The sequence below is a fragment of the Aedes aegypti genome, chromosome 1, assembly GCF_002204515.2.
Source record: "Aedes aegypti strain LVP_AGWG chromosome 1, AaegL5.0 Primary Assembly, whole genome shotgun sequence".
NCBI classification, from domain to species: domain Eukaryota; kingdom Metazoa; phylum Arthropoda; class Insecta; order Diptera; family Culicidae; genus Aedes; species Aedes aegypti.
Window position 1 is genome coordinate 302,385,853 of NC_035107.1, and position 12,769 is coordinate 302,398,621.

The 12,769-nt window shown below is 43.4% G+C and overlaps 1 protein-coding gene across 8 annotated transcripts in view; it reads left to right on the forward strand.

Annotated features, from left to right (window-relative positions):
• LOC5579960 (dedicator of cytokinesis protein 1) overlaps positions 1 to 12,769 on the forward strand; it is a 143,387-nt gene that overhangs the window by 91,456 nt on the left and 39,162 nt on the right. For all 8 annotated transcript variants that reach the window (XM_021838353.1, XM_021838355.1, XM_021838354.1 and 5 more), the window contains exons 2-3: positions 3,919 to 4,030; positions 4,354 to 4,783. In XM_021838353.1, coding sequence (XP_021694045.1) covers positions 3,919 to 4,030; positions 4,354 to 4,783 — 542 coding nt within the window. The remainder of the gene's footprint in view (positions 1 to 3,918; positions 4,031 to 4,353; positions 4,784 to 12,769) is intronic.

Below are 12,769 nucleotides of genomic sequence, written 5' to 3' on the forward strand. Positions count from 1 at the left end.
ACTCCAAGAGCGACAAAAAATTTAATTGAAATTTTCTCCTATTTAGTCGGAAGGTAGAAACGATTTCTCCGCTGCCTTGGTTTTGCGTCATCATCAATGCAAAGCATCCGGGAGGTGTGGGTAACCATGCCAATCTCGCACCGGCATCATCATCATCCGGAGAATCATCGTTCGTGCAGAGCTCAAGGACGATGTTTTAAGGCGAATATTCAAGGTGAATTGGAATTCAACTTTAACATTGCATCGAAGCTTCGAAAGAATAATTTTCACGAAGCAAGCCTAAAGCCTTAGAACAAGATCACTATTCGTTCAGTATAGTTTCACCTTAACCACCCATTGATGCCTGCCTGGAACGGAGTAATGGACGGTGTGTGCAATTATAATGTCAGTTTGTCTGTCGGATTGTCGATCCGAGACTGCCTCACGCCGGCCTTCCTCCCTCTATCATTCATATTCTTCAAGTGAACGATTGTGGCAAGCAAATTTAGCAAATTTATTACGTCATCTCCACATCTGGGACCGTGACCGATATGCCATGCGGGTGGATTACTTCAGTGGTTTGGATTTTTTCGTAGAATCACTACAGTATTAGAAACAATAAATTCCAATGTAAAGACACAAGGTCTGATTTCGTCAAACGCTTAGGCCAGTGATTCTCAAAATGGGCGAAGTCGCCTCGGCGATTTTCAATAATAGGGAGACAATATTGTATTATGAACAGCTTTTGGTTTATGCACGAATATTATGAGTTGATTTACGGAAGCATCAGGAGAAATCTTTCCTTTTTGCAAGTATGAAGAAAAATATTAAAACAAATATAAGCATATAAATAATTATGTGCAAATATTACTCTGAAAATTTCTGATGGAGTTTACTTAGTTATTATCATTATTATTATTATTTTCCAATGAATTTCTCCACGAATTTTCCCAGGGAAAGAATCGGAGAATTGCATTTAGAATACCTAAAGAATACAACCTGGATTTTTCTAAAGAGAATCACAGAAATGGAAATTCTTTTTCAGATATCATCTGCATTCCTCCAAAAATTCTTTAAGAAATTCTTCAAGAAAGTTCTAACACCTCCAAGATTTTATCCAGTGATACATCCATCGATTTCTTTGGGACATCCTGAATCTGTGCATCGCAATTTTTTACAGAGCTGGGAGCGCTAAAAAGCCGTACAAATATCGAAAGAGTACCGTTCAAATCTTTTGCGCGCAGTTTTTAATTTTTTCAGTGTCCATTTGTAAAAATATGTTTAAAACAAGTAGGGTTGATCAGAGTAGAATAAATTTAAGTAGAGTATAATTGAATAGAATAGAACAGATTAGAATAAAAGTATGTATGTATGAATATATAATATAGATAAAGATAAGTGATGTTAGAGTGTTTCGATCAACTTTGATACAGTCATTGTTCAGCTATAATGAAATGTGTATATTTCCATTATACTTTGGTCCTTTTTCAATGTCAGTATAGACAACATGTGTACGTGTTAATTTGGAATTGTTCAAATATTACGTAACGAGGAGGTTCGGTAGTGTTACGGTTCATACATTTTCCATACAAAAGCTGTAATGTGGGGGAGCAAAGGGGGTCTCAAATTGGAAAATTCTGCGTTATATTTGAATACAATTTGAATCATTCCTTCTATGCCACTTGCTAAATTGAATGAAATAAGAACAACCGTAAAAGTGTAATGATTATGTATGCACCTAGCTAACCGTTGATTACACAGCGTAACAAAAATGACATTTTTGCGTGTCTCAAGGATCAAATTATGTGTCTCTAGTAGATTTGGGATTGCTGAATCTGGTGCCATTCTCAGAAATGTTCCAGCACGTCACAATTTTTAGCTACAGGTCGCAAAAGTTGTATAAAACACTGGTTTTATTAATGTTTACATGAAATTTAAAGTACAATTTATCAAACTTTTTTGTAATCTAATCCACCAAACATGCAAAATAGAACTTGAACTTTCATTTCAGACATAATTTGATTGAAATTGCGCGATTAAATTTCGATTAAATCGATTTTTTTCAACATGCTTGCAGTCTCCATACAAAATTCTTCGTTTCTTCTATATGGCAAAATACAACAATTCTCTAAACCATCAAAAAATAACTTTTCCGTATCGAAAGTATTACAAACTTTAATGATAAGTATTGTTATACACATAAAGTTTGAATTTTGTGGCAAATTAAGCCAATATATTATCTTACAAGCTGGCAAACTTGCATGCAAGTTGGCTGAAATAGTCATTTTTTGCATTTTCAACAGTCGATATCTCAAAAACTAGACGTGCTATGATATTTCTGAAAACGGCAATGGATCCAGCAACCCTTAATTAAGTGAATAGCGGTATTTTGGTGCTGGAGACAAAAACGTGTTCCGCAGTGTTACAGATGGAGCAGAATCCACCATATCCCATATTCCATATTCTTTCCATACATTTCAAAAGGGCGTATCTGCATATCCTGTCCAAGAATTTTTCAAATTGAATGCTTTGGACAATTTCCTAAAATCACTAACAGGCGTTAATTTGGTAGATATCATTTTTCGTGTATTGGCTTATTAGTAACTAGTTGTCCCGGCATACTTCGTACTGCCAAGTAGGCTTTGGAGTAGGCCATAAAAGATCCTTATACAAAATGTCAAAGTTTATTTCCTATTTCTTCCACTTCCTCGGTGAGTTTTTTGCTAATATTATTCCACACAAACACGTCGCAACCCGAGGAACGCAACTGCAAAGGAATCACGCACATTGATTGGCCCTTTCTTGAGCCATTTCGTGACATACAAACACCATTCCATTTTTATTTATATAGATAATCAAACAAAGCATTGGCCCTTTTCAAATGTCGGTCGAGAAAAATTTTAGAAAAATGTATTTTTCAATATCTTAAACCATATAAAAAATTAAAACTACAAATTTTTATTATAATCTCTTTGTTTAAACAAGTTAAAGTGGCATATTTCGTGTGATTTCTATCATATAAACTTCAAAAGGGCGTAACTCAAAATTCTGCCTAAGGATTTTTTTAAAAATCGGCCCAGAGGTGCAGAGCAACGTCAGGAATCAACTGCTGACTGCCGTTTTAATGGTATATTTTATTTGATAATAACGGTTATTGGAGCACCGTGTGTTCGCCGAGGGGGTGAACTGACGACTATAGTATCGTGTTCAATCGTAGTAGGCGTTGCATGGTGGGAAATGATGATCTTTATCACGCCATCATCGGCTCTAGGGTAATTCGTTCAATGCTGGTCGATAAGCATCAGAGATTGGATTTCATTTTGCAAATCATTTCTTATTTTCGCGAACCCATGTTTCTATCTGTCTATGATACATTTTCATATAAGTAGACCACCGTTAATTACCTAATCAATCTCGCAAAGGATTAATTTACCTTACATCATCAACAAGGCCAGGCGTAAATCACGGACGACTAGATTCCTCTATTATGCACACTGCAAAGCTACCATTCAGGTCGGTTCCGTTGTAGCGAAGTAAGTCAATGGATCGGAAAGAGCAAATATCCCATCGTAATACCACTAATCCACCACACTACGCAAACGGTCGTCGAGAGCCGGGTTTAGAACGACCAGCACCGGTGAGTACAGTATGCATGATTGATGAAGGGGTTCCTGTTGCATAGCGGATCCAATCGCGTATCAAGTTACCCCCATCGTGGAGTAGAGCCTTTGCACTCGTAACACTTTGCAACACACGCACGGCTTGCTACGATCCATCATCCATCTATCCCATATCCGTCGGCGAGAGGGGATTTCAAGGGCGACCGACACAGATTGCCTAGGGGGATGAACGCAAATCCCCCAGCCTACTGCCATTGTTGAACGGGCGTATAATCTAATTCGCGTATTTGCCTTGTTTTAATTTTTTTATCCCATGCAGCCAAAGCCAACTACAGCGAGTCGAACAAAGAGCACAGACTGGAACTGGACGTGGGCGATTCGGTGGTCATTCTACAGGAAACTGCCAACTGGTACTACGGATATAATCGAAGGTAAGTCGATAGAAGAGGGGTCTGCGATTAACGCAGGATGTTTGATTGCAGTGCTGGTTGGCGTTTCTCATTAGTTAATGCTGTGAATAGTGTCCAATTTTTAAAAGATACAGAACGCATACAAATCTTTACAAACTTCTCGGATTTTGACCAACTTTTAATGAATTCTCAGCCAATTTGAATGGATTAGCCCTTGATGAACGAGAACAGAAACAGAATAGCAGCGAAATAACCAGATCGTTATCTATACAGAGATGCCAAATGAGAAAAAAGCACAGAATACACTCAATAATCCAATGATATTTTCCATTTCTGTGTTGCAGTCGACCCCACGTGAGCGGCATCTTTCCCAAATGCTACGTCCACATCGTCGACAGTCGGATATCCCGCGACGGCGAGCTGGTCGTGGCCCGCACTGAAATCGTCGAAGAGATCACCACCGTCCTAAAAGAGTGGCAGCACCTCTACCGGCGGTTCTTCCTCTACACCCACCCGGACTTCAAGGTCATCCGGACGAAAATGCTGGAGCTGATCCGGCTGCGATCGCAGCTGCTTTCCGGGAATCTCCCGGTCGACGAAATGAAGGACATCAAGCTTAAGGCCACCTCGGAGATCGACACCGGAAACAAGATCCTCCGGCTGGACATGGTCGTTCGGGACGAGTGCGGCAACATTCTGAACATCGAGCGGACTTCCACGACGCAGCTGTACGAGCACCACCTGAATGCGGTCGACCGGATCAAACGGGCGAGTGTAAGAACAATTCATATCTTATAACGTTATCAAGATTTGTCGAGAATCTTTTCGAATCAAACGTTTATTCTCTTCTAGATCTTCGAATCTATAAGTTAGTTCAGCGACATGTGAGAGAAGAAGACATATTCGGGAAACTTCAGAGATACTGGGTGATGTGTATGTAAATGTAATAAGATGAGTTTACCACATTATCGGTAGTACTTGCTACCTGTAGAACACGAGTGGAACATGTTTGTGTAATTTTACTTCACTACAGGCTATGAACATACTACAAACAACGCGTTGGTATGAATAAAAGTAGCATTTACTACAAAGATACTGGTAGTTGGCCTCATAGGTTGCTACTCATGCTTTGAGATTGTTGAATTTAACGAACCAATTGAAATTTGAGGTAAAATCATGGAAAAACGAATTCAGCTTTGATATTTTCAAAGGTATCAAACACTTTCCGTAAAAATTCTGATGTTCAAAAAAGAATTTTAATATTACTGTAAGATTACTGTAGGAATTTGGAATTTCCGCGGATGTCGGTAGGAATTAGGAATTTTACGTGATAATTCTGACACCATAGATACTCGAATGTCATTTGGAATTCCGTAGTCCATGTAGGAATTGGGGAGGGAATCCCCATTCTAAAGATTACTACCGGAATCACTACAAGTCCAATAAAAATCTCGATATATATTCAACGAAAGCAATCTCACTGGACTCATAAGAGTTTTTATCCGAATTGTTAGAGATTTATACCCCAAAGTACAGGAAAATCCGTTTTTAATCCAACCAGTATTGTGAATATCAATTTTCAATTCTAAGAATTCCAGGGATGATTCTACCCCATTACCCCGAATGCCATTTCCCCGAATCTCATCACCCCGAATTCCATTACCCCGAATGCACCATAACCCCGAATTCCATCACCCCGAATGCTATTTCCCCGAATTCAAAATTATCTTATTGATAACATTTCCCAATGATTTTGAAATTCGGGGTAATGTCATTCGGGGTGATGGGTCGTTCGGGGTTTTGGAATTCGGGGTAATGGCGTTCGGGTTAATGGCATTCGGGGTAATGGGATTCGGGGTAATGGGGTAGAATATCCAGGGATACTACCAGGTGTCTTACCGAAATAACAAGAGTACCACAGAAATACTTAGAATCCATCATAGGATTTCAAAATGCTGTTAAAAATAGCAAAGGAAGCTTTAAAGTTTAAACCCTACCACAATTTCATCAGAATCGCAGTACTAAATTCGAAAAAAAAAAAATGATTTTTATATATTTATGATTGCTGTAATTTCAAGATTCATTCATAGGATGCAGATTTCTAGCTAAAATTCAAAAATCTCAATTAGCTCTGTGTTTTCAAATCATCATAAAATAATGCACATCAAGGAAATGCCAGATTGATCGTAAATTTACAGTACAAATCGTGTAAAAGTACATAACCTACATGATTGTGAGTAAATTGTCACATAATTAGTTAGAGCTCGATTATGCGATGTATAGCGGAAATGTAGTAATATTTATAATTTACCATGATTAGTAGATTAAATAAGCGACAAATCTGGCATTCCATTTATGTGCATGAATTCACGCTGCATTTAACATGGATTTTTCTTTCTGTGCAGTATCAGTTGATAGCTCACTGCTACCCGTACGTAGTAAACGCTCATGTTCGAATGTTGTATGCATTACACGTTCGAAAGGTTTTCTATTCATGCTGCAATTGGTACAGTCAAGCGCTTTTTACTCTTCTTCTTCTTCTTGGCATTAACGTTCCCACTGGAACAGAGCCTGCTCCTCAGATTAGTGTTCTTATGAGCACTTCCACAGTTATTAACCAGTGATGGAAAGTGGCGAACGCTTCATCTGAACTGGAACAAAAACAAAACCAAACGCTCCCGAGCGTCAGAGCGCTGGCTTACTCGCATCTATCGACTCCCGAGTAACTGAAGCTAAAAGTGATTCGCGAACGTGTTCGGAGCTGCTCAGAGTCATATTGTGCTTTTGGGAAAAAACCTGCTTACCCTCCGAGATTTATGGTTTTCAAGGGCCTTTGACTACAAACTAGTAGTTTACTGTCGATATGATGGTTATACAATTAATTTGTCTGTCAAAACCATAATAAATCACACCTTGCTCGGTTACTCGCGAGTAAACGCTCGCGAGCTTGTTACTACTTCTTTTGACATGTTCTCCCGAGCAGACGGGTGCGGGCTTACTCACACCTAGCCAGATCCCGAGTCTGTGATGTTTGTTATGCGTTGGTATACACTCGTGAGCTGCTTCGTGATGCGAACTTTTCCAGCACTGTTATTAACTGAGAGCTTTATTTGCCTAAGATGCCATTTTCGCATTTGTATATCGTGTGGCAGGTACGATGATACTCTATGTCCAGGGAAGTCAAGGAAATTTCCTTTACGAAAAGATCCTGGACCGACCGGGATTCGAACCCAGACACCTTCAGTATGGCTTTGCTTAGTAGCCGCGGACTCTAACCACTCGGCTAAGGAAGGCCCCCGCTTACTTACTTACTTATTTGGCTTTACATCAATTATCTTGATAAAGCCTCGCCAACAATATTTCGCCAATTCCCTCGGTTCATGGCCGCTTCTCTCCATCCTCGACTGTGACCCACGCTCTCCAGGTCCTGGTGTACCTGATCAATCCACCTAGCTCGCTGCGCCCCACGCCTTCTTGTTCCGACCGGATTCGTGGCGAACACCATCTTTACAGGGTTGTTGTCCGGCGTTCTTGCAACATGCCCTGCCCAGCGTATCCTTCCAGCTTTAGCTACCTTCACGATACTGGGTTCGCCGTAGAGTTGAGCGAGCTCGTGGTTCATCCTTCGCCGCCACACGCCGTTCTCCTGCACGCCGCCGAAGATCGTCCTTAGCACTCGGCGTTCGAAAACCCCAAGAGCTTGCAAGTCCTCCTCGAGCATAGTCCACGCCTCATGCCCATAGAGGACTACCGGTCTTATGAGCGTTTTGTACATCGTGCATTTGGTGCGGGGGTGAATCTTTCTTGACCGCAGTTTCTTCTGGAGCCCATAGTAGGCACGACTTCCGCTGATGATGCGCCTTCGTATTTCCCGACTAACATTGTTGTCAGCCGTCAACAAGGATCCGAGGTAGACGAACTCGTCCACCACCTCGAAGGTATCCCCGTCTATCGTAACACTGCTTCATAGGCGGGTCCTGTCGCGCTCAGTTCCGCCAACCAGCATGTACTTTGTTTTCGACGCATTCACCATTAGCCCGACTCTTGTTGCTTCGCGTTTCAGGCGGGTGAACAAATCTGCCACCGTTTCAAATTTTCTCCCAATAATATCCATGTCGTCCGCGAAGCAAACAAATTGTCCGGATCTCGTGAAAATCGTGCCTCGACTGTTAAGTCCGGCTCTCCGCATGACACCTTCAAGCGCAATATTGAACAACAGGCACGAAAGTCCATCGCCCTGTCGTAGTCCCCGCCGAGACTCGAACGAACTGGAGTGTTCGCCCGAGATCTTCACGCAGTTTTGCACACCGTCCATCGTTGCTCTTATCAATCTTGTGAGCTTCCCGGCAGTGTTGATAGACTCACACTCAAAAGCTCAATCAATACGCTCTCCTGTGAGAGCAAACTCAATAGAGATCTGTTACGCAAATCTCACGCTTGAGATTTTGATGCAAAATCAACTCAATCAACTCACCCCGTAAAAAATGATTCAGTCGCAAAACCCGGCAAAAACTCGTGAAACCCGAATGTTGTTGTTTTCGTAAGAAAGGAGTCATATCATTTTACCAGACAAACAAGAAATTATTGCCGTGTGTGAGTAAGCTGTGGAAATACGAAACAATGAGTTAAAAAGGTGAGCCAACTCATCCATGATTTTTTGACTGCTGAGTTGCATGATTGACAACTCACGCATGAAAAATGTAAGACGTGAGTTGTGAGAAATTGAGTTTTTCACAACACTGCTTCTCGGGAAAGCTGTTCTCGTCCATGATTTTCCATAGCTCTATGCGGTCGATACTATCGTATGCCGCCTTGAAATCGATGAACAAATGGTGCGTAGGGACCTGGTACTCACGGCATTTCTGGAGGATTTGCCGCACGGAAAAGATCTGGTCCGTTGTCGAGCGGCCGTCGATGAAACCTGCTTGATAACTTCCCACGAACTCGTTTGCTATAGGTGATAGACGACGGAAGAGAATCTGGGATAGCACTTTATAGGCGGCGTTTAGGATGGTGATTGCACGATAATTTTCACACTCCAGTTTGTCGCCATATAACGCCTTGCTTCCACTCCTCCGGTAGCTGTTCCGTTTCCCAGATTCTGACTATCAGCCGATGCAGACAAGCGGCCAACCTGTCCGGGCCCATCTTGATGAGTTCGGCTCCGATACCATCCTTGCCAGCGGCTTTGTTGTTCTTGAGCTGTTGAATGGCATCCTTAACTTCCCCCATCGTGGGAGCTGGTTGATTTCCGCTATCCGCTGTGCTGACGTAGCCATCGCCTTCGCTGTCCTGACCTTCTGTGCCTGTGTTCTCTGCGCCATTCAGGTGTTCATCGTAGTGCTGCTTCCACCTTTCGATCACCTCGTGTCCGTCCGTCAAGATGCTCCCATCCTTATCCCGGCACATCTCAGCTCGCGGCACGAAGCCTTTGCGGGATGTGTTGAGCTTCTGATAGAACTTCCGCGTTTCTTGAGAACGGTACAGCAACTCCATCTCTTGGCATTCCACCTCTTCCAGGTGGCGCTTTTTGTCCCGGAATAGGCGGGTTTGCTGTTTCCGCTTCAGTCTGTATCGTTCCACGTTTTGCCGCGTACCATGCTGCAGCATTGCACCCCGCGCTGCATTCTTCTCCTCTAAAACCTCCTGGCACTCCTCGTCGAACCAATCGTTTCTTGAGCTCCGTTCCACATATCCGACAACGCTTTCGGCAGCGTCGTTAATGGCTGCTTTGACTGTCCTCCAGCAGTCCTCAAGAGGGGCCCTATCGAGCTCGCCCTCATCCGGCAACGCTTCCTCAAGATGCTGCGCGTACGCATTGGCGACATCCGGTTGTTTCAGCCGCTCGAGATTGTACCGGGGCGGGCGTCGGTACCGTACATCATTGATGACGGATAGTTTTGGGCGCAGTTTCACCATCACCATCACCATCATAGTGGTCGGAGTCAATGTTGGCGCCACGATAGGTTCTGACGTCGGTTATGTCGGAGAAGTGTCGTCCATCGATCAAAACGTGGTCGATTTGCGATTCTGTCTGCTGAGGTGATCTCCAGGTGTATACGGGAGGCTGTGCTGGAAATAGGTGCTACGAATGGCCATGTTCTTGGAGGCGGCAAAATCTATCAGTCGTAGGCCGTTCTCGTTCGTCAGCCGGTGGGCGCTGAACTTTCCAATCGTCGGTCTGAACTCCTCCTGGCCAACCTGAGCATTAAAATCTCCTATGATGATCTTGACGTCGTGGCTTGGGAAGCGGTCGTACTCGCGTTCGAGCTGCGCGTAAAATGCGTCCTTGTCATCATCAGTGCTTCCGGAGTGTGGGCTATGCACGTTGATTATGCTGAAGTTAAAGAATCGGCCTTTGATTCTTAACTTGCACATTCGTTCATTGATCGGCCACCACCCGATCACGCGTCTTTGCATATCACCCACCACTATAAAAGCTGTTCCCAGCTCGCGTGTGTTGCCGCAGCTCTGGTAGATGGTATGATTACCTCTAAACGTTCGCACCAATGCTCCTGTCCAGCACACCTCCTGCAGCGCTACGATGTCGAAACCGCGGGTCTTCAGTACATCGGAGAGTATGCGAGTACTTCCAATGAAGTTGAGAGATTTGCAGTTCCACGTACCGAGTTTCCAATCGCTAGTCCATTTTCGTCGCTGTGGTCTTTGCCGATTGTTCCGGTCCGTATTCTCTCGTTGACGTTCCTGTGCTGATGTGTTTTCACGGCTGGCTCGCAGGGCCTAACACCAACCCCCTAGATTTCCGGAGGACCATTCCCCCTAAATGTTCGGAGGGCCATAGTGCGCAGTTTAGCTTAGAGTCCTTCTCTGGCACTCGGACGATGATCAGCCGCCCCTGACATGGGGAACAGACGCTGTTGTGAGCCGCTCCTAACGTGGAGTACAGACGCAAACCCCCCCTTCCCTGTCAGCATACGACCAAAGTTCCCACCCGTTGGTTACCCGATCTTCCCCAAGGTTACTCGTACCCCGGCCAGTACCACGAGGAGGTAGGGATAGGAGTTGCTAGGCAAGAGGCTAAGGACCGCACAAAGGGGTCTATTTTATTCCTGCAGGTACGCGAGGTACCAATGGTACGCCATGCCGAGCCATTTACCGCGCCAAAGGCCCCGCCATTTACCGCGCCAAGGCCCCCGCTTATTATTCATATTACCCATTAACTACATGAAGTATTGTAGTGAATGTTCTTTGTCATCCAAAAACTTTCTGATGTGTATCGGAATCGGAATCGGTTATAAATTACCCCTACGGTACCGTTTTGATTCAAGAATCATTTAAAGGCCACACATTTTGATTTATTTAAAATTATTGAAGTTGCGGAAGCGTATTCTTCACCCACCGTTCGAAAGTAAAGGGCTTCCGACGCTCGGTAGCGCTAAGGAATCATACAGAATGATTTATTTTGTATGCTCTTTGCTGGGTTATATTTCCCTGAGTCCTTACATGTCCGTAATATGAATCAAAACGGTACTTGTAAATTACCCTATGTATCAATAAATTATTCAGTATGTCCTTCTCCTGGGTCCCGGAATCTGCTCCAGAACATCCCGGAAGTACTTGCAAATGGCCCTATGCTGCAAGCAGTTGTTCAAGGGATTACCATCATCGGATTGATATCCTTTTCCAGGGTCCCGGACTCAGCTCTAGGATATTACGGAAGTACTTGTAGATGACCCATTGTTGCAAACAGTTACTCAATATGCATTTTATTATACTCCCGTTGTAATATCTTGAAGACTGATGTGTCGCACGGTATGCATTGTGCTGATCACGTTTTGATTCCCAATTGATGCCGCAGAAACCGGTTTCAGGTAATCCGGAACCGGCCAGATTGGTTCCAAACGAGTTGAAAGAGTCGGAATTAGACTTACATGTTTCTCAGGAGCACATAAATGCACTGACGAGCCTCCAACCATACCGTCTCTCAGCTCATCGGAATCCTAGTGTGCTGCGCTAGATGAAGGCTCACGAAAATTCTAAAAGCGTGCGCTAGGTGATGTGCTCTCGAGGAGACTCGTCTCATGCGCTGCTCGGCGCTAAGGCTCGCCATCGGTATCCAAGTTATGAAACAACTGCTTAGTAACGAAGAGCCTCTACAACTATTTTCGCCTTGTTATGCAGGTGTCTAGATGGCTTACATGATATGGTCGAAGACTCACAATCCAAGAGTTACAATTTCGATCCTCGTTGAAAACTTTTGTAATCACTTAAATTATTGCGCAGAATTTTAAACAGCACATGTGACTGAGCGCATGAGACCACAGTGAGACACATCTCAAGAAAAATGAGGCGCACCATAAAAGGTCTCACAATTTACAGAGCGCCCGTGCGCTTGCAAGCAATGAGGCTCCTGCACCTAAGGCAACAGCACGTGCACAGTAACTCTAGTCGGAATATACTAATAGTTAATGATTCAGTTACAAATACTGTAGCTTTGTTAGATCCGTGCAAAATAATTATGGACTCAAATGGCCTTCGGACACAACCCACGGGACATTCGTATAAATCCGGAACCGACCGTCCGACTTGCATTCCCCGTACAGGTTATGACATTTGAATAATGTTGAGGTGTTGTGACAAAATTTCATGGAAATCCGATGAAAATTGTGGGAGTTAGAGTTGAAAGATCATGAAAATTTGATTGTAAAAAATAGATCAAGGACGCTAAGGTTAATGCCTGGAAACCTAATCAGAGATTTTTTATTAGTGCAGCATAAACTTTAACTATTTTTGTTTTGC